Raw genomic sequence first — 22,085 nt, forward strand, 5'->3', positions numbered from 1 at the left:
GGAGTGGTGCGTAACGCCTCGTGTAACAGTAACGCCGAAATTATCAGCCTTCCTCGGGTAACAGAGCTGCCAAAAAATGTGGATTTGATGAACGATTTATTTTATCTAAAAATTTATCTGCAAATAAATTCCGCATGGGTATAAAAGTACAAACAGTCTTATGTGCACCACATATTTTCTTAATTTATGAATTAGGAATCCAAAAAGTCAAAGTTCTAGATGATTTCCTGTCTTCTTAGCGATGCATAATATGGACTCAATCTGTTGCAAGCATAAAAAAATCAATAATGCTTTGCAAGCCATCTGGCCGCCCGGCCGAGAGGAAAACAACACAAGAGATGAGAAAACCGGCGAAACGTCAAACTCCACTCGCAACGACGCCGTCCGCTGCCCTGCATGGAGTGGAGACGACCGTCGCGATCGATAAAGTAGAGTTGTTTATGTTTTGATACGGGTTTGTCTTTCTACATGTGTTTCTCCGTCTTCCCCCATGGTGTTTTGATTGCGTTTGCCGGTCGGTTTACCCTTGCGTAAAATTTTAGATCGTTCTTGTGCGGTTATTCCGGTGAAATTCTATCGGTTGTGGTCAAGAATCAGATTCCTGCGGTAGTTGATTAGTGAAGCTTCCAAAAATTTGCGTTTTCAGTGAAAGTGTTTAGTGCGAAATATTGCTCTGAAAGTTTCAATTGTGTGAGCTTCCGTTCAAGGTCATTTGCAGCAGCGCCAATTTCAGCAGTTTATAATCAACAGTTTCTGTGCCTCAGTTTGTTCAACGATGGAAAGTGAATCATCCAGTGGTGTGGCCGGTCCGAGTACCGTGGCCGTTGAGCCAAAGGTGATGGCTGACACGCCGGGAGAGGAAGCTGTGGCAGCCGTCGTTAAGTTTCGCAACGTTAACACGCAACACGGCGATTACCGAAGTGTGGACGAGGCCAACATTGTCGTGTTAAGGCTGTGCCACTCGCCGGAACCGAAACCGGTTCTGGTGGACGGCCAGGAGCAGCCAGCTGTTTGGATTGAGGAGTTTGTTCCGCCGGAAAATGAGGTACGTGCGACTGGACATTCTAGTGCACATGTTTTGTTTTTTTTTCTTTCATATAAAACATTGATGGGTTTTATGATCATTTCATCAGAAAGTTGCTCTCAGGATGGCCAGGCCAACCGATTGATAGGGCTAAAGGAACAAACTACCAACTTTCGTGATTTAACGCAAAGCTAAATGCGAATGTGGCACTGTTCTAGAATAAAATGACCAAAATTACATTACATAAATATGAGGGGCTGTTCATTAATTACGTAAGACGATTTTCGGGATAGGATTTTTTGTATGAAATCCTCAAATATCACATATTTGAATTAAGCTCCGGACAAGCTACATTCAATTCCTGCAGTGCTATTTTTTATCAAACCATGAGCACTCTAACATATCTCGCATGATCTGGGATAACGCCCTACAAGCCATTGGTAACTAGGGAAACTTACGGCTTCGGCACCATTCGACTATTATCGGCAACCAAATTTCAAACGCCAAATTCACAGTATTATTATATCAAAACACGTCATTGAAACCATTCAGATGATTCTTTGTTCTGTCCGCTTCCCAATGACGAGATTTCCGAGACTGAACAAAAAAAAATACCGCCAGAGATTACCTACATCAATTCAATAGAACACGCCTCAAAATGCGACTGATTTGGAACTGCCGAAGTGATTCACCAGCAGTTCTTATGGGAAAGTTGCCGAACAGAATGAGGCTGCCGACAATAGTCACACTGACAATAGATGCCCGCAGCGTTGTGAAAACGTTTCGAGAAAGATTTTAGTAAGTCTGTTGGTGTGAATCGATTTAGGATTGAGCAACGCATAAATATAAACAGACAAAGACGGAATTTATCTGCTGATGTCCGAGAATATTAAAAAAGAAGCGCGGCATCGGCTTAGACTGCCGAGAATAAGTAAGTTCCCTTACGTGTGTAGCTCTTTGTTTCTGAATAAATGAATGAATCAGCATCCAAACCAACATCACTGGCATGTAGAGAATAATTCTTTCTTCACCATACCGTTGTATAATAACATGTAACTCCATTTAACTGTTTAGAAACAATGAGCTACACATATGGATACCAATGGCTTTTAGGACGAGATCAGAAGTTATGCGAGATATTTTTAATTTTTTATCAATTGTGTCATGTTGTTTGACATTGAATTGGAAATCTAGTTTTGTAAAGCAAACGGTAGTCGAAATAGAGCGCGTTGTAACCGAAACATGAGAATCTTCTGTAAGTGCAAAAAAAATATATTTTCTCAATCTATGTTTTAGCTGCTCAAAAGACGGGTTTTATTTCTTAGCATTCTAGAAATCTTAGACAAGACTAACAGAATAGGGATGGTCAAGTCAAGACCAACAATTGAAAAGGCCTCAAGTCCAAAATGTAAACAAATCGGTTTTCTGCTGATTTTAGTGTATAAGAGCCTATTCATACTAAAACATACAATAGTCATTTAAAAATATGCATAAAAGTTGAATAAAGAACATTTTTCTAAAAGGCCCCAGCTCATTTTCCGCTAACCAGAATATTCATCGCAAATGCGGCCTTTTCTCAAAAAGACCTCATTTCTATATCTGACGGAAACCGAGTTGAGGCCTATTAAACAAACATCAAAATTGCAATGTAGATTGCGAAAAACCTTCCAAATTCACTAAGTAGATGCAGGTTATACTACGGCAGTCGCTCCGTATTATTTTATACAGTGGTTGTCTAAACGGCGAACATTATCAAGTTTTCCGTCGGGTTCCTGTAGACTGATGTATTTGGTATCATACTACCTTATAATACCTGTGTCAGCCTGTCTGTACTTTACAACTTATCAACAAAAACACAATTTGGTTTCAATTGCACGAAAAATAACGTTCAATTGCAATATTATTTCAATTGAACCAATATTTCCATACATTTTCTCGACGACAAACTTGCGTAGCACATACATAATGTTCATGGATGAGGAAGGGTTCAATCAATCACATATTTAATCAACCGCACGAATCTTCTCTTGCTGTAGGGATCTCCATGTACTTAACTTCACCACTTAACACTCTTCTACACTTCAATTTTCTTATTTCATCATCAATTTTGAATGATTTTCAAAAGGCCACATCTGAAGATGATGAAAAAACAAGCCACAACTAGAAGGCCTCAACACATTCTAGAGTAAACAAAGGCGTCAACTCACAGGCCTCATCAGCGTCGGCCGGCGTCCATGGGCACAAATGAAAAGGGCTGCATAGCTTTTGGTGAAAAAAAAAGCCTCATTTCCTTTGACTCATTTTTTTAGCAGGATTTTTTGCTAAAATGATAGTAAAGAATATTCATTGCTATAAATCAGTTTATCCATCGACTTTCTGGACGATAAAATAACATACAATGCTTAAATTCATAATTTAAATTTGATTTATTGTTTGACAAAACAAGATTGCATTTTTCTCATTGTTTACTTTTTGGAGTTGAGGCGTTTTGAATTGTTAGTCTTGAAGTATCGGGTTTCCATACACTCGATTCGAACTCTACGGGTTCTGGTTAAATTTTTTTCGGGTTCGGGTCGGGTTTAAAAAGCTACAAACTATCGAGTACGGGTCAGGTTCGGAATTTACATTTTTCCCAAGCTAAGGTTTTCCTAACAACAAGTTTTCGGATTTCGAGTCGGGATCGGGTTTTAACTACGAAAACTATTCGTGTTGGTGAAAAAAAAAACAATATTCTCGGGATCGGATTCGAAAAAATAAAATATGTAGGTTATGAGTCGGTTTCGTCTTTGTTAAATGTGAAACCTGACCATCCCCATAACAGAGTTTTTGGCAAAATTCCGCAGAAAATATAAACATAGATATTGGAACCACATACAAACAGACGTAATACTTAGAACAAGTCTCAATCAGAATCTTAGTCACGAGAACATGTACGCCCAATGCTAAAATTGGTGTGTTTGGCCGACGGGCCAACAGATGGCGGTAGTGTGTAAACGTCAAACACGAATAAAAACGATGCGAGCGCTGCGGGTGGCGGATTGGCCACCTACCATATTTTCGAATCAACCGTTTGAAATGTGGTCGATGTACAATGATGAGAGTGTGACGTCTGTTTGTCTGTGTTGGAACCTTATTCTAAGAAATATAAAAGGTGAGCTCTAACATAAATTTAAATGAAATTCTGACAATATCCTTGGCAGTTTTCTGATAGAATTAAGAATCAATGGATTACCTTCTTAGCTCTTGCCCACAGTTGATCGGAAGAAGTTTTCTTGTTTCATTTTGTATGGAGAAAGGCGTCTATCTTCAAACTTCTCATGAATGAAAGCATTAATCGAAAAAATATTTGGTAGGCATGATTGCCACCAGCATTGTACACAACCGGAACCAAATTTTTTTTTGACAATAGTTCCAAATTTTGAGAAATAATTCGTTAGATGCATTTCGCCATAAAAATATTTTTCGCATTACCTTTTAGCGATTTTTCGTGCATAGACACTAGTACATGTGCGTTACTATGTGGTGAGTAGCGAATCACATCACCCTTTAGTGAGCTCGTTTCATGCTATTATTTCAAATATGTTGAATATGTATGATTACACATTTTACCGTTACAACGGTGGGTCATAATACGATTTTTCAACTAACTATGAATGGTTCGTCACTGTGAGTGTCGACATAAACTCTTATTCATAAATTATTTATGTTTTAATTTTTTTTTTCAGAACATAGCTTTTTTACTTTTATTTTTGTTATTCAAATAGCGTTTGAATGGTTCGGCACTATGAGTGTAGACTTGCAAAATTTGCACTTTATTCAACAAACTTTGAGTGGTTCGTCACTTCAAGTGTCGACATTATTTTCTTCTACTTGGAAACTTTTCCATATCAATTAAAAATATATTTATGAGCATGTTTATTTATAACAAATAATTGTTAATCATTGTTTAATCGGTTATCGAAGTTAATCCTGTGACCCAACGATTCTCTCCATTAACAAACTTCCCTCATGGTAAACTTTCGGGTGATGCAGAGGTAAACACGGTCTCATAATAGTAAAGCTTACGCACTAACATTCCTTCCCCCAATTTCACCTGACTGCAAAGACGTAGCCAGCGCCGTATAAATAGAGCCATTTAATTATGCACACTGATGAAGATTATGGCCAATCTCAGCCGAACTTCTAGTTGATTCTTTGTGCTTCTTCACTGACTTCGGTCAATCACGAAATACTAACCATTGATATGTTTTGTGTAGTCAGTCTAAGCTAAGCTTTGGCAATTCAAAGCACAGGGAACCGTACATATTTATTTAGATTTGCAAAACATCCGTAACTTAACTCCACATTTGATAGCCAATTAAAAACATTCTCATGGTCTTACCAAAAACTACCGATTTTTGTGTGTTTTTTTTAATTTAAAAATAAACCATGTTTTTGAAAGTATTCTAAATTTTATGTAATCAAGCATTTTAACTTTTAAGGTGAATATGAATCGATGCCAAACCTAAAATTTTCAAGATCACAAATATGGAGAATTAAACGTCCGCTTGAACTGAAAACTGAATCGAATGGTTACTAACTGGTGGTCGATTCATCTTCACCTTAATATACTGTTTTCTGATTTGAGATACATCAATTATTACTTGTTTTTGCGTTGGACCCTAAGGAGCAAGGAAGCGATTTGATCGATTATGCGATGTCCCATATCTGACCAGGAATTTTTGGCTGAAGAGGAATCTGTGGATTTGGCAGGGAGCTATGGATTCCTCTCAGGATTATCCCGTGTTTCCTTCAGGGATTTCTTTGTTGTTTTTATCGAATATACTCCAAGAATTTCTGCAAGATATTTCCCTATAATTTCACCTGAAATTCATACCGAATTTTCTCATACATTTCCGCCAGTATTTCTACCATAATTCTACCTTGAATTTCTGTAGGCACTGTTCAATGGATTGTTCAACGATTTTCTCTTAAAATTCCACCAAAGATACATCAATATAAATTAAAGAAAAATCATCAAAAAGTTTCAGTTTTCTCGGAAATTTTTCAAGGAGTTCAAACATTTTTCAAATTTTCTAAAAATCCTACCAGAACGCCTTGGTAAATCTTCCAGAAATTGCTCCATTCGTTTTTTCAGCGATTTCTAATACATTGTGCCAGAGATTATTATAAGCATTCCCTTAAATTATTTTTATTTTTTTCGAGAATTCTTCTTTAAGAAATTTATAAGAAAGTATTTGAAATAATTAACAGTTATACACCAATAAAACGTAACCTCTTTATAACGTAATTGCTACCTAGCTTATTTTTGACTCCCATTTTTTTTCAGTTTTCATTATAAACGTAATTTATAAACTAAAATAAACATTCTTAAAGGTTCAACCACCAACCAAAACCAAGACAGCACAATACAAGCACTTGCTATCACTCAATAGATTATAAACCGAAATCGTGTGAGCTAGCTTTTAAGCTATATATAGACTCAATTTTAAAACACATATTTTCTCATTGTCATAATTACAGACATCGCATTCAAAAATACTTGATAGAACTCAGATTCAGGGTTTCTCAACCGGTGGTCCGCGGACCCCTAGGGGGTCGTGATGAGCTCTCAGGGGGTCCGCGAAGCCATTGAGAGCAAGTGCCGTTTCTCCTAATTGATGAATGAGCCTTGCGTAACAATTCAAAAGGGCCAATCATCAGATCGTTGATTCATAGAGAATCTCATGAATATTTTGCACCACATTTTCAATTCCTATTTCTCAGTGTTCAATTCAGTCTATATGATTTCTTGCTCGTTAATTGACGATTTACCATTACTATACGTTTCAATTGATTTTATTCTGAAAACTGCCAAACATGTGAAAAAATTGATGAGTTTAAATGCTTGACCCATTTTTGATTTTCAAGCAGTCATTGGCCTATTTATAAATTTTGTTTGCGTGCCGTGGCCCAAGGCTAGTCCCGTTTAGTTTTCAACGAATAAGCAAGCAAGAGAACTCATTGGCCTCTCGCCATGATAAGGCTTACGATAGTTTGTGAAATTTTCCAATTGTAGCCCCTTTTGATGGAGAGAGATCCGATCATTGGCTGTTTAAAGCAGGGGACCAATGAATGATTTGAAAAAAAAAAGCGAAATCCTTCATCATTTACACCAGGAATTTCTTAAGAAAGTTCTTAATTGGATCTTCCAGTGATTTCCCCAAGATATTCTTTTTTTTTTATTTTTGGACGAATGCAGAGATTTTTAAATTACAAAAATGTTTTCTAGGATTTCTCCAAAAACTGATAAAGTTCCCCGAATCTCCCGAAGAATGCTCCCGGAATACCGCGAATAATTCTACCAGCTATTTATGAAACTTTTCCTCGGGAATTCCTTCAAGAATATTGCTTGGTTTTTGATTGAATTGTCTTATGATTTCTTCATGAATTATTTTATACATTTATTATAAAATTCTTCCTATAAATTTCAAATGAGTTTGCTTTAAGTTTTTAACTATGAATTTCTGTATTAATTCCTCATAGCAAAATTCTTGAATTTCCGTTGTTATATCCTTCATAATTGTTTCCAGTATTCTCGCAGAATTTATCTAGAAAATCTGTCAATACATTTGGATATCGACCAGAATGCCCTAGAAATGATCATGAAATGCTAAACAGAAACTTATTTTAGATTCCTGAATAAAAAAAAATAGAGTTTGTCCGAGTATTCAAGAATTGCTCTAAACCGTTTCGGATTTTTTTCCGGAGAAATTAAATACATGTTTAAAGGATGACTCAAGTTAGCTCCATTTAGCTGTGAAATATTAAAAATTAATCACAAACAATATGAAAATGAACCAGATGAAATTATTGAAAATAAAAAAAAAGTTACATGTATTTTTCCTGGGGCATTTTTAAGGCTGTCTTTAAAAATTTTGTTTGATAAAATAGATTTTCCATTGAAATCTTTGATTTTAGGAAATCAATTCTTATCTAGCCAGCGCAGACCCTACTTTTGTGTTTTGTTAAAACTTAACTTAACCTAACGAAACTAATCGAAATTCTTCAATATGAGTTCAAGTACATTGTATCGAAGATTCCACAAGATTTTTTGTTTCACATTTTATTTGGATTTGCTAGAAAACATTTGACAAAGTGGTAACATTCTGGAAACTCACTAGTTCTTTCTTTCCATATAAGATAATATCACGAAATCATACCATCTCAGGTATTTGCAATATGAATAAAAACAATTCATTACAGATTTACTTATGTCAAAAATTTGTTCTTTTGGATAGGCATCAAACATTTTTGATTTTTACATGTTTTACCGTATATAGAAGGACTTGGTTCTCTTATAAATCTACCATAACTGTAATCTCTGGTGGAAATTATAAAGAAAATTGGATTGTTCTGTCATTAGATGCAAAATAAAAATAAAAAAGATGCAAAGTAAAATTTTAATAGTTGAATCTATAATGAAGTTGTCGTACTTGTTTGAAATGTGTTCTGATTATGTGTAATAATATGCAATCAAATAGTTTAAGAACATACAGTCTGTACAGCTCGTTGAAGACGGTGAAACAAAATAAATAAAATTACTCTAGCTCCATTTCACTTTGATCAAATTTGATGAATGTTGTAAACTGGGATGGATATGGAACAAGTTTACTTTGGATGATCAATAAAAATCGATAAAAGTATGCGGTCAGAGTGGACCAAGTTCTTTTTACCGTAATAATGAAAACGATCAGTGCGCTGAGGAATTCAAGAAAATGCAAGACATTCCAAGTAATCCCTCAAATTTTTCATCATCATGGAATGAGTATTTTTCTCATCCATCAATTCATCAATTACATAATTTGACGTATCTGATTTTGATTACTGGCCATTTACCGTATTAAGATAGGTTATCAGACATTGTAACCATTTCTAAGCAGACAGAGTGGACCAAGTGTCAAAGACAATGAACTAATTGATTATTGCATTTTTTAGTCGATTCTAAAGTACGATAGAAGTTTTCGATAATTATATGGTGTTTGTATGGAATATATTAGATAGAACCCGCCAACTAAAAAAGTATGTTTTGGTCATTACTCAAGATTTTCACTTGATTGAACGCAAATTCAATAATTTCTGGTCTGCAATACTCTGACCTAACAAAAATTTAATTTTAAAGCTATCGTAATGTCACTGACTTCAGAATTAAAGATATGGATTCTTGAAGAATTTACGATACTGATGTTGAAGAATGTTGGTAATCTGTTTATCTTTAAGATATGCCACCAGCTTGACCATAAAATGATTGTTAATCTACTAAGGGGTCTGTGTTTGACAACATTATCATCCTAATTTGGTAAAAACAAATCAAGCAATAGCAATATCATTTCGTTAACATCGTATCACATTTCATTTGCCGTAGCAGTTCAGAATGTTTACAGTTGGAACCTGCTTGTAAGACAAAATGGAGCGAGAATTGATATTTTTCATGTAATCGTGTCCCACCTACTGGCTACTAGCCACCCTGGGCCCTTTTGAGATAATTTGAAGTCATTCAATTAGCTTCGGCCATAAAGCAGCATTGGGACTAGGAAATCATCAAAACCAAGTTATTCGTTGTCTATTTCCACTGCGTTTACGCACACTTCCCACCCTTCCCCCTGCCAGTATCCCATTTAGGGACATATGTTCCTTCACCGGACTGTTTGACTCCAAGATGCGGCATGCGTGCGTCAATTTGCTTTTCTAATTAAAATCTTAATTATGTTTATATCATTTGAAAACTGTTTGAGAAACTGACATGTGTGGGGAATCGAATCGCCACAGACATGTGCCGTGTCAATGCGGTTAGGATTGGTTTATTCTGGTTTCAGATAGACAAGACGGATAATTATAAAACCACAAAAAGGAATGCTTTGCTTTCCATCTTTGCAAACGAAAATGGAAAGAAAGCGTTTAATTTGCGTCTTATTATTGCGTGTCTGTTGACCACGTGTAATGGAAATCTTGAGGTTTATCGTTATGTTCTGACCATGAAATGTAATTAAATCACAGTATTTCACAGATAATTTGAGTACAGTTAGTTCCACTTAAGGAACATTGGGAGAAATGGGCGGGATGAAGCCAATGCCGAATATCTGTTGCAATATATGAGATAAAGAAATGTTTCCTGGAGAAATCACTGCGGAAATTTTTTGCGGGTTTTCTGGGAAGATTATTTGCATAAATCTTTAAGAGAAAATAAACAATGTGCGATGGGTCCTTTGAAAAGTTACCCTTGAAGTCATCAAAGACAAAGCGTTTCGATTTTCCAAATATTGGATCTGTGTTGTCATCAATTGCAATCTGTGTACAAAAACCTCATTGCAAGAGGTTGGCGTCCAACTTCCGACATAGGTATCATTGTGGGCAACCCATTCGAAACCATTGAACTTATTTGTTTGCCATAATTTCAACACAAGCTATCGTGCTATCTGACCACTTTGCGATTCCGAGTTCAAGCTCAATACAAGTGACGCTACCCTACCGCACATTAGTTCGTGAATCGTAAAATCAGTTTAACATCCGCGTGAAACGTCAATAAAACCGCATGTCCCCTGCAGATGCATCACTTGACACGCTTCGTTCGTTAGAACTCAACGTTTATCGATACATTTCCACGATTTCCACGTCCAGCACCGTGCACTTCATGCTCCATTTAACTTCGCTTCCAGGTATTACAACCCAGCGGACAACGCGTTTCAACCCAATCACAGGACACCCAACGATATTGATTATGGCCTTCTCACCTGGTGAGCACTTTCCTAAGGGGAGCCCGCGAGATAGGTTCACGACTGCGGAATGCAATCAATCGGATGACATCTTTCTACATCGATGCATTTGGGACCATGGGCTTCAAACGACCACCCGCACCGTTCACGATTGCGATGGCGAGGTCATTCATACATTAGCATGACTTTATGCCAGAAAAAGGCCTTGGCCCATAACAATTGCGTTGGGGCTTAAATTGTACCAGTGCAGTCACAGGGCTGGTAGCAGGTCACTGTTTCAATGCATGTTTCTAAAAAGTTTCTAATTTTAATGGTAGGGAGTTGGGCTGAAGCTGCCATAAATGAATTTGAGATTGTTATTCATTCATTATATCGCTTCTTCTTCTTCTTTCTGGCATTACGTCCCAACTGGGACAAAGCCTGCTTCTCAGATTAGTGTTCTTATGAGCACTTCCACAGTTATTAACTGAGAGCATTCTTTGTCGATTGACCATTTTTTGCATGTGTATATCCGTATGGCAGGTACGAAGATACTCTATGCCCTGGGAATCGAGAAAATTTCCTTCACGAAAAGATCCTCGACCAGCGGGATTCGAACTCACGACCCTCAGCATGGTCATGCTGAATAGCTGCTCGTTTACCGCTACGGCTATCTGGGCCCCAACTCATTATATCGCTACCAGCCCTGAATATCACTTGCTGCAGTCACCACCAGCCCAGCCGTCAGACTCTTTGATAAGGGTGGTGTCGTGCATGGCGAGATGTGTGTGGATGGATAATTACATAATTACGCGTCAGTAAACACAGACTCGGTAGACGTAATGGTCGCTCCTCCAACCCCACCACCCCTCACGGCTGGGCTCTCTTTTTTGTGCAACAATACAAAATTGATTGCCGAATAAAAGCGCAACTATTGTTGTAATTGGATGAATATGGCGCACAGTCAGTGCAGCCGAGAGTGCAAGTTAGGGTGTTCCAGAAAAATACAATGCTCGAAGAGTCATGCTGCTCTAGCCTAGTACGGAAGACGTGCTTATTTACAGTATTTTCGTAAAACATACGAAAATTCTAAAAAAATGTGTTTAAAGATTCTCAAAAGCGATTTATGAAAACTGGTATCAGTTTGAGAAAAAGTTCAATGTTTAAACTACAGAAATTCTTAACTAATAAATATATGCGTACAATTTATATTCTAAATGCACACTTGAAATATAATAGACACTAAATCTCGGATTAAACATCTGCAGAGCAGTTTAAAGAACAAGAACAACAGCCTTTATCGATATTTTAGCTTTTAGTACAGTAGACTATGCTTTTACATTGAATCACAAACGAAAGTACCCTTACCAATAATAACAAGTTTGTAGTAGGGTAATTTTCCCATTATTGCGGTCTTCCCTATTATTGCGGTATAAGATTTAAACCCTCATTATTAATCGAAAACTTTATTTTCTATGGATATTATTGATGATGACGAAAGCTTATAGTATTCCCAAGCAGATACCAGACGAATGCTTTAAAAATTAAACGATTTTGATCGTTGCAGGGCTGGTAGCAAGTCGCTTTTTAGTGACTTGGTCACTTTTTTCGACCTGGTCACTTAAAAGTCACTATTTCCAACAAAAAGTCACTTTTTTCAGGAAAATGGTCACTAAAGTCACTTTTTTCGTGATCTGATGATAATGAAATTTAATATTCTGAGATGCGTTTTTCAAACACAAACAGAAAGAAATATATTTGTTTTAATAAAGACAACTATAGTGTGTTTTGGGAATCAAAGCGTCAAGATTCTTAACTCAAGATAAATATGGACTCCCGACCAACTTTCTGGAAGTCAATATTCCGTAGATTTCCAACGGAAAATGTAAAAATTTCCTGAGAAAAGTTTTGGAGAAGATTCTGGCAAAACTTAGAAAGCAACTCTGGGATGAATTTTTTGTCCGAAACGTTTTATAAAATTTTGGCAAAAACCAGGACCAATATCTGCTCTGAGTAATCTACGGTTTTATAAGAAATCCTAGACAAGCTTTCTGCAAGAGCATCATCAAAACTGATCCGAAAGATAAGCCAGAGACGGCTAGGAATTACAAAAAAAAAAAAAATCTGAGTTTGTCAGAAACTTGTCCAGGATTTCAATAGCTGGAAATCATTTCAGAAATTACATTCGAAATTCTAACAAATAAAAAATACATTTTCCATTGATTTACTCTTGTCACTGCTTTTTACAAAACTATTTCTATACAAAAACACGTTTCTATAATGAATTCTTGAACATTGTTGGAAGATAATAATTATCCAATTATGAGATCAGTGGCGATTCTTCTTTTTCTTCATGGCATTAACGTCCCCACTGGGACAGAGCCTGCTTTTCAGCATAGTGCTCTAAGAGCACTTCCACAGTTATTAGCTGAGAGCTTTTAGATTTAGGCAACTAAATTTCCATTTTTGCATTCGTATATCGTGTGGCAGGTACGATGATACTTTATGCCCAGGAAAGTCAAGGAAATTTCCATTACGAAAAGATCATGGACCGACCGGGAATCGAACCCAGACACCTTCAGCATGGCTTTGCTTTGCAGCCGTGGACGCTAATCGCTCGGTTAAGGAAGGTCCCCTATAAGTGGCGATTACCTAACGTCAAATCCACCTGTACATTAATTTCAGCCACAAATATGCTATTTCCATCAGTTATTGTTTGCTTTGTAATTTAAGCATGAAACATTAGTAATTTTCAAGGTCGTAGATCAGATAAAACGTGAGGTTACGAGTCGCCACAATGATTATTTTCAGTAATTCATTTATTGAAACGTTCAATTGAAATACAGATATTTGAAGTACGCATGGAATCTTATTCTAATTCTTTATGCGCAACATTCATCTTATTGTTTATTTGGGAGAAATGATTTAAGTTTACAGAAATTATGCCACAAATTTAGCATGAGTTTCCATTATTCGTTTGATTTTGAACTTTGAATTCTGTCAGGATATTTTTCAAAATGTTCTGAAAATCATTCACGATTTTCGCCACTATTTTCAGAATCTGCGTCGATATTGATCATTGATGATTTGGGTTTGAAGATATACCGATGTTCCTTGGGGGCCGACATTCTCCATATGTTTTGGCCAATTTATCAAAAAAAAAAATATGAGCTATACAATGTTAGATAATGAGGAGTTTTGAAGTTTTCAAGATCCTCCTTCGGCCAGAGTGGTATCACAAACATAAATGCTCATATCTCAAAAACGGTTGCATAAAATCGTTTCATTTCTTCAGACATCATCAAAAAATGAACAACCGAACACGAAAAAATCTGTAGCCTGAGATATTACCGTCGGTTATGCTACGCGTCGGTCCCCCAAGAAATTTTGGAATATCACTGGATCCAGACGACCAATAAATAAAATCGACACTTATTCCAAAAAGAGAAGTGTTTTTTGAAAACTTGTAAAAAAATGTTGCCCTAAAAAAAATTAAAAAAAAAAAACAAAAAACTTATCGCAATATGAATAATTTTTGTTGTAAGAAATTGATGGTGCTAGTAGAGGGGTAAATATACACGTAGAACGTATTTTCATTTCTACCCATTTTTATGACTAATACTTGTAGTTTCCAAGTCACTTTTTGGTCACTATTTGATCACTTTTTTGATCATTTTGGTCACTAAAGTCACTATTATTTTGCTGTCTGACTGCTACCAGCCCTGTCGTTGGAAGAATAGTTTTAAAAGATGCATCAAGAAACGCCTATATTTTTAGTGTTCCTCATAGATATGTCCAAAGTCACACAAACTGACAGTACCGCGCAGTGTCATTAAGATGGAGGGAGCATAATTTCAATGCTCAAACATTATGTGGTATTGAATGTAATAAAATCTATGATTTTTAGTATCCCGCCATAATAGGACAACACTACCGCAATAATAGGACAGAGGAAGAGCTTCAGATTTATGTCAAAAAAATGTATGTATGATTCCAAAAATTACTTATTTTCTTCACTATACTCCAGGTAGAGGATAGTTTTAACACTTAACGTTGCAAAATACTATAATATTTAGATTTTGGACACTGCAATACGATTTTAATTTCAATACCGTGCTTAAGTCCTCCATAATAGGACGGATACCCTAATTCAATGAAATCAAAACCATAAGAGTGACCAGAAAACTGAGAAAATTTGAATAATTCAGTATGGAAAGTTTATAATACTAGGTCATAGTAAAAGTAATTGAATTTTCGAACATTGATATTTTTCAGGTCCACCCTAGCACACGTGCACTGTGATGCTGGGAAGGTGACGTTGTCTGCATGGCACTTGCACTTGCATTTCGCCATTGGTTCACAACCGTGGTGTGGTGTGTCGCGTCGCGGCTATAGAATTACGCGACCTTCCATCACGAGACGGGTGTTAACCGCCACTTTGGCGTTAGGTTGATTTGCTTCGAGCTGTTTGTTGGTGCATGCGTTTGTGTGTCCAACCACGGTTAATGAGATGTATTTAATCTTTTGAATATGTGCACCTTTTGCAGTTCAGTGAGTTTCCATTTGCCATTGTGCAGAACAACCGCACAGACCATAATAATGTGCTAAATGATTGAATGAACCGAGTTTGGTTGCAGTTTATTGAGCTTAATTACAAGGCACGACATGTGTTCTGGGTCTGTTTGAAAGGTGAGAACCTTTCGGTCTTGAGTTAATGGTTCGCATTAACCAACGGAAACGAAGTGATTACGATTGCGTTTGGGCGCAATAAGACAAATACCTTAACCTTCAATTGACATGCGGCTTTTTGCAATCTCAATTGCTTAAGTTGAATTTCAATATTAAATTTCAAACTTCTTATCCTCAAAATCGATAGCATTTCGGAATAGTATGTGCTAGAGAAGAAGTGTTAATGCTCTGCTTGAGCAGAATCAGTCACGAATTAACGAATTGACATGTGTCAGGTGAGAAATCATTCGTTACATCTTCTGTGGCTAATCAGGTAAAGCACTCCGGAGTCATTGTAGATTCCAACCTCACATTGAATTCAGTGCCAAAAAAGCTTGCATGGCCTTCGGTGAGTGTCTGCGAACCTTTGGTAAAACTTGGGCCCAAGTGTATCAAATAGATCGCACAACTATTGTTCGACCTATTCTAGTTCGATGGTCGATTTGACGATACCATACCTACATCTTGAACAAGAAGCACTTTCTTGGCTTACCGTGTATAGGTACTAAATCTACTAGAGAAAAAATCAGTAGATCATAGATCTACAGTTCACATACACCTCGTTGTTTCCTTTTTCGATGATTTGGGACAAAAATTGTCCTTACTCTATAGGGGAAAAGTACCAATTTTCGACCCATCCACTCGATTTTGGCCTACTTTGTATGGAAATCCGAAAATTGGCACATAATTCTTGTAGGTCGAAAATTAAGGTTTTCCCCTACAATACATTTTCCTCACATTGCGGAAAGAGTAGACGTTTGGCAGTTTGTAAGAAAGTATATCAAACAACGTTGGAACCCTATAAATACGCTATTTGGTAGCATGTATTAACGATGTGTTAAACTGTTTGAGTTAAAGCCACAGACAAGTCCTAGGTTAAGTGTTTTTCAACGTTTTTCGAGTCTGTTGTACGACACGTCAAAATTTCCCAAAGCAATCAACCAACAAACTCTGGACAATCCTTAATTCGTTTTGGTCCACATAATCTGGACCCATACAAATCGTTTTCCCATAATTCATTTGTCAAGCGAGTCACAACCGGAGCGACACAGCGTCAATCGTGGTCCTACGTTGCGTTTTTGTTGCGAAGCCAAACGGAAAGGTAAGCCCTGCAAAAGTTCCAGACCAAATGAAAATGATTATGATAAATTAGAACTTAACTCTGCCACTGCTCGGTTCAGTCAGTTGCTTGCCAGGAGCCAACGTAAACTTTTTTTTCGTTGACAAATTATCGTTGCAGAGATGACAACCCCGTTGTTGGTCTTACGGAAACCACTCTAGCCTGTGTGAGTTGACCGAGTACCAGCAAGCAAGCATAACACAACAGACAGGATATTAATTCTAGCAAATAAACCTGACAGCCGCAAGATGCAACGAAAACGCGGCACCGAGGAAGCTTGGTTGGGTTCGCTGCGGAAATTATTTTCCATATTCTGTTGACATTGCGGGACAATTAAGCGCTAGTTTTGGCGGCGGTGGTGGTTTCTCCTCGGGAAGAAATATGGACGTTTTGAAGTTATTACGTTTTGCACCGTGGAATAATTTATCGATTGAGGCATAAATTCAGTTCATAAGGTAAACCACACCACTTGACACAATTTATCACCGCAAATTTGTTGATTCGAGTATGGACGGCCATTCGGGTGAGGATTAATTGAAATTCTAACCGCAGATATGACCGTACATTTATGCAAATTAATTTACCATAATTAATGCGTGTTTGTTGTACAGTTTGAACAAACTACGGAGGGATGACTCGATTTTATTGCAATCTTTTTGATGATTACTTATAAATCTCAGTACATGCAAGTTTCAATAAAATCTACTTAGCCATGTATGAAAACTTATTTGCTTTGGTTCTGATTCAATTCTGACGCACGTATCGTGCGGCTTTAAATTATCGGACGCTTCGAAAGCCGGACACTTGCCTTTTAACGGTATTTTTTAGGATCTATTATTATGATATCTTCTACATTCTGCATTCTGACGAAATAAGTTTTTTTATGTGGAAGAATTAAGGCCGGTGTCCGGAATTCGAAGCGTCTGGGCAATTCGAATCAACACGGTACATACATCATGTTGGATCTAATTTAATTTGCGCGCTTGAGCATGCAATTAAAATGTGAAGTCACAATTTCATATCACGCACTCCAGGTAATTTGAAAACCTAAAAAAACTCTTGTTAAACCAGAATCGTAGCGCCATATGGTTATCCATATGACAATTAAAAACGTTGACCACAAAATTGGCTAAGTTTGTTTGTCTATGCCTTTTTTATTTTAGTTCCTTAATGAAGCCTGGCACTGAAATATTCCTCTTGAAGACATTTCAAATTTTCCATCTATTTTCAACAGTTTTTAGCATAATTCCGAGAAAAATGGTAATTCAGCCATCTAGAAATCACGAAAAAAAAATAGACGTCATATTTGAAACGTCCCTAACTTACGACAAAAAGAAGAAGTAGATCATGGCTGTAGCTAGAGGGGTCAATTCATGGAATACAGTCAACTCTCCCTAACTTGATTTTGAAAGGACCATCGAGTTACAGAACACAAAACCAGTGCACTGCCTTTCAAGGAGCCATCGAGGTAGCCATGAAAAGCTACTTTTACTATGGATCTCTAACTTGATATCGAGATACGAAATATCGAGTAAGGGAGATTTAACTGTACAACTAAAATAGGATTTCTGCCAAAGACCGAAAAATGAAAATTGAAAAATGAAAAATGAAAAATGATAAATTTCTTGAAGACTTGTTGACGTTCACCAAATGATCAGATTCTTGTCAAAAAATATTAGGATTCGAAGGTTTCATCAATAGTTCGCAATGGATCCTACGAAAAATCTGCCAAATATCTGTTATGCAACTCACAGAAGAATCTCAAGAAATGGTTGCATACACACGGAGTGTCGCTTATAAATTCTATTGCTCTTAACAACCTTTTCGAATTTTGCTTCTTCAATTAGTGTGGCATTCCGGTTTTATAACGCCCACTTTCTGCCAAATTCTGTTAGGGGTAGTTCGGGCGGTTAGGCCAATGGGGTGGAATGAGCATCCCTTGAAAATGCATAAATTCTAGAAATTTCATCTGAAATTACATGTAACCCCAAAGCTGATGAGGAAATGAAGCAACAGGCATGTTATAAGCAGGCTTGATAATGCTCCTCAACATCATCAGAGTTCGGTGAAATACTCTAGAGCAGCGTGCTGCCTTTGCTTCTTAGCGAGGGAGCGAAAAAATGCTAAGCAGAGAGGCAACGGAAAATGAACAAGGAAGATGCAGCACAAAACACAACAGAGTAAAATTGCATCAAAATAGGGTGCTCTCACAACTCCACGAGGACTGTTTGTTCGGGCGGCAAACTTAAGAGTTCTTAAGTGTGAGTAAAGGTGAGCCTCGCTACAAGAGAGAGAGAGAGAGTACCTGAAAAAATCCTCGCATTTTTTTGCACTATCACTCGAATTGCTTGAGGATCCGTGTTGAAAATTTTGAGTTCAGTTTTTTCTCCTCAGAAAAACGGCAAAATCGCCTCCTCTTTGCCTCGCAGAGGGGTTTCGATCAAGCCTGGTTGTAAGTCAGTGTTCAAAATTCAAGGAAAAAGAAATAAATGGTGTTGAAAAAAACTGCCCATATTGCCACGAATGGCTCTTTCAAATTTCATCATATCAGAATGATGATGTTTGAATGTTAGAATGTTTTTAAAAAATATATATCTTCTTGCACGGAGAGTTCATAAACACTAATAGCTTACAAGTGTAGTAACAAAATAATTTAATTTTTAGATTATATGAGATTATTTTACAATCAAAAATGGGGTGCTCATATCACCCCATCAGTAAAAAATCGACTCGAAAAATGACAAATTTTGTAAAATCAATCATTCATCCGTGAACTTTATAAGACAAAGGAAATCATACGGATCTAGTGTATTCATCTAAAAATTGTTGGAAACCATGCAAACATTCGAAAAAATTCATAATATTTTCAGCACTTGTATCGACTTTTCCACCTTAAGTCAAACTGCCCCACTTTCCCCTATCTCAAACTTTCTTGAATAATCCTTATTGAAGACAACGACATGTAGCAACTGGAATGGACCACAAGAAATACCTTGGCATAGAAAAGTTGGTTGAATATGCTGATGGGCATTCGGTAGAATTCGTTATGTGTTTGGAACAGGGCGCGATAAAACCGAAACGGTACTGTACTCCGTTTTTGCGTCATTTTTTTAAAATATTCCTACATAAATCCTTTCTTATTTTCTCTAGAGATTTCTGATGAAATGCAACCCGAGACTAATACAAAAATGTTCAATAGACTTCTCAATACTGCATGAACTCTTTTGGAGATTCTTCTTGAATAACCACTTATTTTCTTTCTAGAATTCTTACATGATTTACACTGGCCTTAATACTTTCAGATATTCCTGAACAATTCCTTCTAAAAATGCCACGTTTATTAAAGTATTCATACAAGATCCTTCTAAAAATTACCAGGAATTTCACTAAAAACATCTTGAAGCATTGGCAGCAATTTTCCAAAAAAAAAAAACTCCAGGGATTCTTCTAGTACACAGCAATAAAATAACGTCAGTTCAGCTGCACATCTGTTCCGTCGCAAATATGGTTATATAATATAATTACATAATTAAAACGTATAAAACAGTGTTTCCCAAACTTTTTTTTTACTTTCGCCCCCTTGAGCTAATATATTTTGAAATCGCCAATATTAAATGTTTCGGGTTCGGGTCGGGTTTGAAGGCTACGTAACTATAGGGTACGGGTCGGGTTCTGGATTGAAAAAAATGGGTTAAGTCGGTTTCCGGTCGGGTTTGGTGAGAATTTGGAACATAGTAACAACCTAGAAGCTGCTCTATGCAAAACGATAAATTTACCATCTTTTCGAACTCGGGTTTTTTTCGCGTTTATCTTGCAAAAAAAAAACGGGTTTCGGTTCGGGTTCGGGTTGGAACAGCGGATTTTTTCGAATTGGGGTCGGGTCCGGATTTACCTTTGCATTATTGTCTCGGGTATGGGTTTGCAGAAATAAAATAAGTCGGATTCGGGTTTGAAAAATGTGAAACCCGACCATCTCTACTAAGCAACCTGAAAATTTGTTAGCTGAATCTCAGTTAAAATAAAAAAGAGATTTGCACAGCCGAGCTCGAGAGGAAAAACTAACTGTGTAAATATCCTACAGGTTTGGTATTGGTACTTGAAATGAGTTTTTTTTGGGCATTTTCGTCGACGTGTTGAGCAGATCATAGTTGCAAAATGAATGCAATCGAATTCACTTACGTCTGATTTTTGATACATAGACACAATTTGAATATTATGAAGGAGATCGGAGCAAGCCGTGCGCGCTGGTTTTGAGATTTTTTGCACGTTTACCTCGTCCAGCGTTTATTTTTTTCAATTCGGCTGGTGAAAATTAGATTCGGCGGATGGTTCTATGCCACGTGCAAATGGTTTTATAAAGTGATTATAGTGTTTTTTTCGGAGATTATATCTGGAGTTTTGCTCGAAAGTGCTTTGTGATGAATCCAGCATTTGAATTCGTTTCGGAGTCGTTTTGTTTATCCCCTGTGTGTGTTAAGCGTGTTGATTCGAAAATTGAATGTGGTTCGTGGATGCTCGGTTCGGGATGGATTATGAACTGCAGTTTGTTGGCTTGCGCTATTGATCATGATTAGAGGAGCGACAGATTGCGGAGTTTCGAAAGGAATTTGGCGAGTTTGTTCTAATCAGCAGCGCATGATCACTATGCGTAAATAATAACCATTTGTCGGCCAGAACGTCTACCGAACGTATCCTACGGCACTACCCTTTCCATAAACATTCCACAACATCCCGTAACACCTATGAGAGGTCGTAGAGTTCTCTGCATCTTTCTTAAGTAGGTGTTCAATCAATCATCCTTTCCCATTCCCCAGCTTTCGCAAGGACGTGGCCAGGACAGCTCTCGATTATTGTAGGATGCGTTAATCTTGTCTAAGAGTTAGAGGTTAGTCCCAAATTTCTGATTTTGGTAACAGACGGGAAGGAGACAACCCTCATACAATGGTCTAGGACTGTATCACCTACGAATTTGTGCGAAATGCTCAATGCTAACGCTAATAGCCACAATTTGGATATTATTATTTTTTGCTGTGTAACTTGCTTGCAGTAGTTTTCGAATAAATATTATCATAGGAATATCACCAACAATGCATTTGGGCTTCTTAAAGGAAATTAGAAGAACACCATAAATTATTGCGATTTGTTTAGGAATTCTCAAGAACAACTTTTTTCCAATCATCCATTCTCTAGAAATGCGATTATTCTAGAAATTCCTCCAGATATTACATAACAAACATACTATAGCAATATACTTTCTGGAAGAATTTCGAGAAATTTTGCAAGAAAATAATCTTGGTATTTTCCCTGCAGTTCTCTTTAGGACTTCTCAAAAAGGTCATTAGCAACTCATATGGAAATTTCAGAAATTTTCGAAAGCGCCTTCGGAAAATAAATGAAGAATTCAGGCTCAAAAATGTTTTGCATAAAAAGAAGACGAAGAAGTAGAAAAATAAAAATAAGGGGAAGCAAAATATTGTGTTTT

The 22,085-nt window shown here is 37.0% G+C and overlaps 1 protein-coding gene across 1 annotated transcript in view; it reads left to right on the plus strand.

The window, feature by feature from the left end:
* Positions 1–434: 434 nt before the first annotated feature.
* LOC5569446 (RNA pseudouridylate synthase domain-containing protein 2) overlaps positions 435–22,085 on the plus strand; it is a 705,082-nt gene continuing 683,431 nt past the window's right edge. Inside the window, exon 1 of the mRNA XM_021846705.1 lies at positions 435–1,045. Coding sequence (XP_021702397.1) covers positions 776–1,045 — 270 coding nt within the window. The 5' untranslated portion in view covers positions 435–775. The remainder of the gene's footprint in view (positions 1,046–22,085) is intronic.

Source organism: Aedes aegypti, chromosome 2 (assembly GCF_002204515.2).
Source record: "Aedes aegypti strain LVP_AGWG chromosome 2, AaegL5.0 Primary Assembly, whole genome shotgun sequence".
Taxonomy (NCBI): Eukaryota; Metazoa; Arthropoda; class Insecta; order Diptera; family Culicidae; genus Aedes; species Aedes aegypti.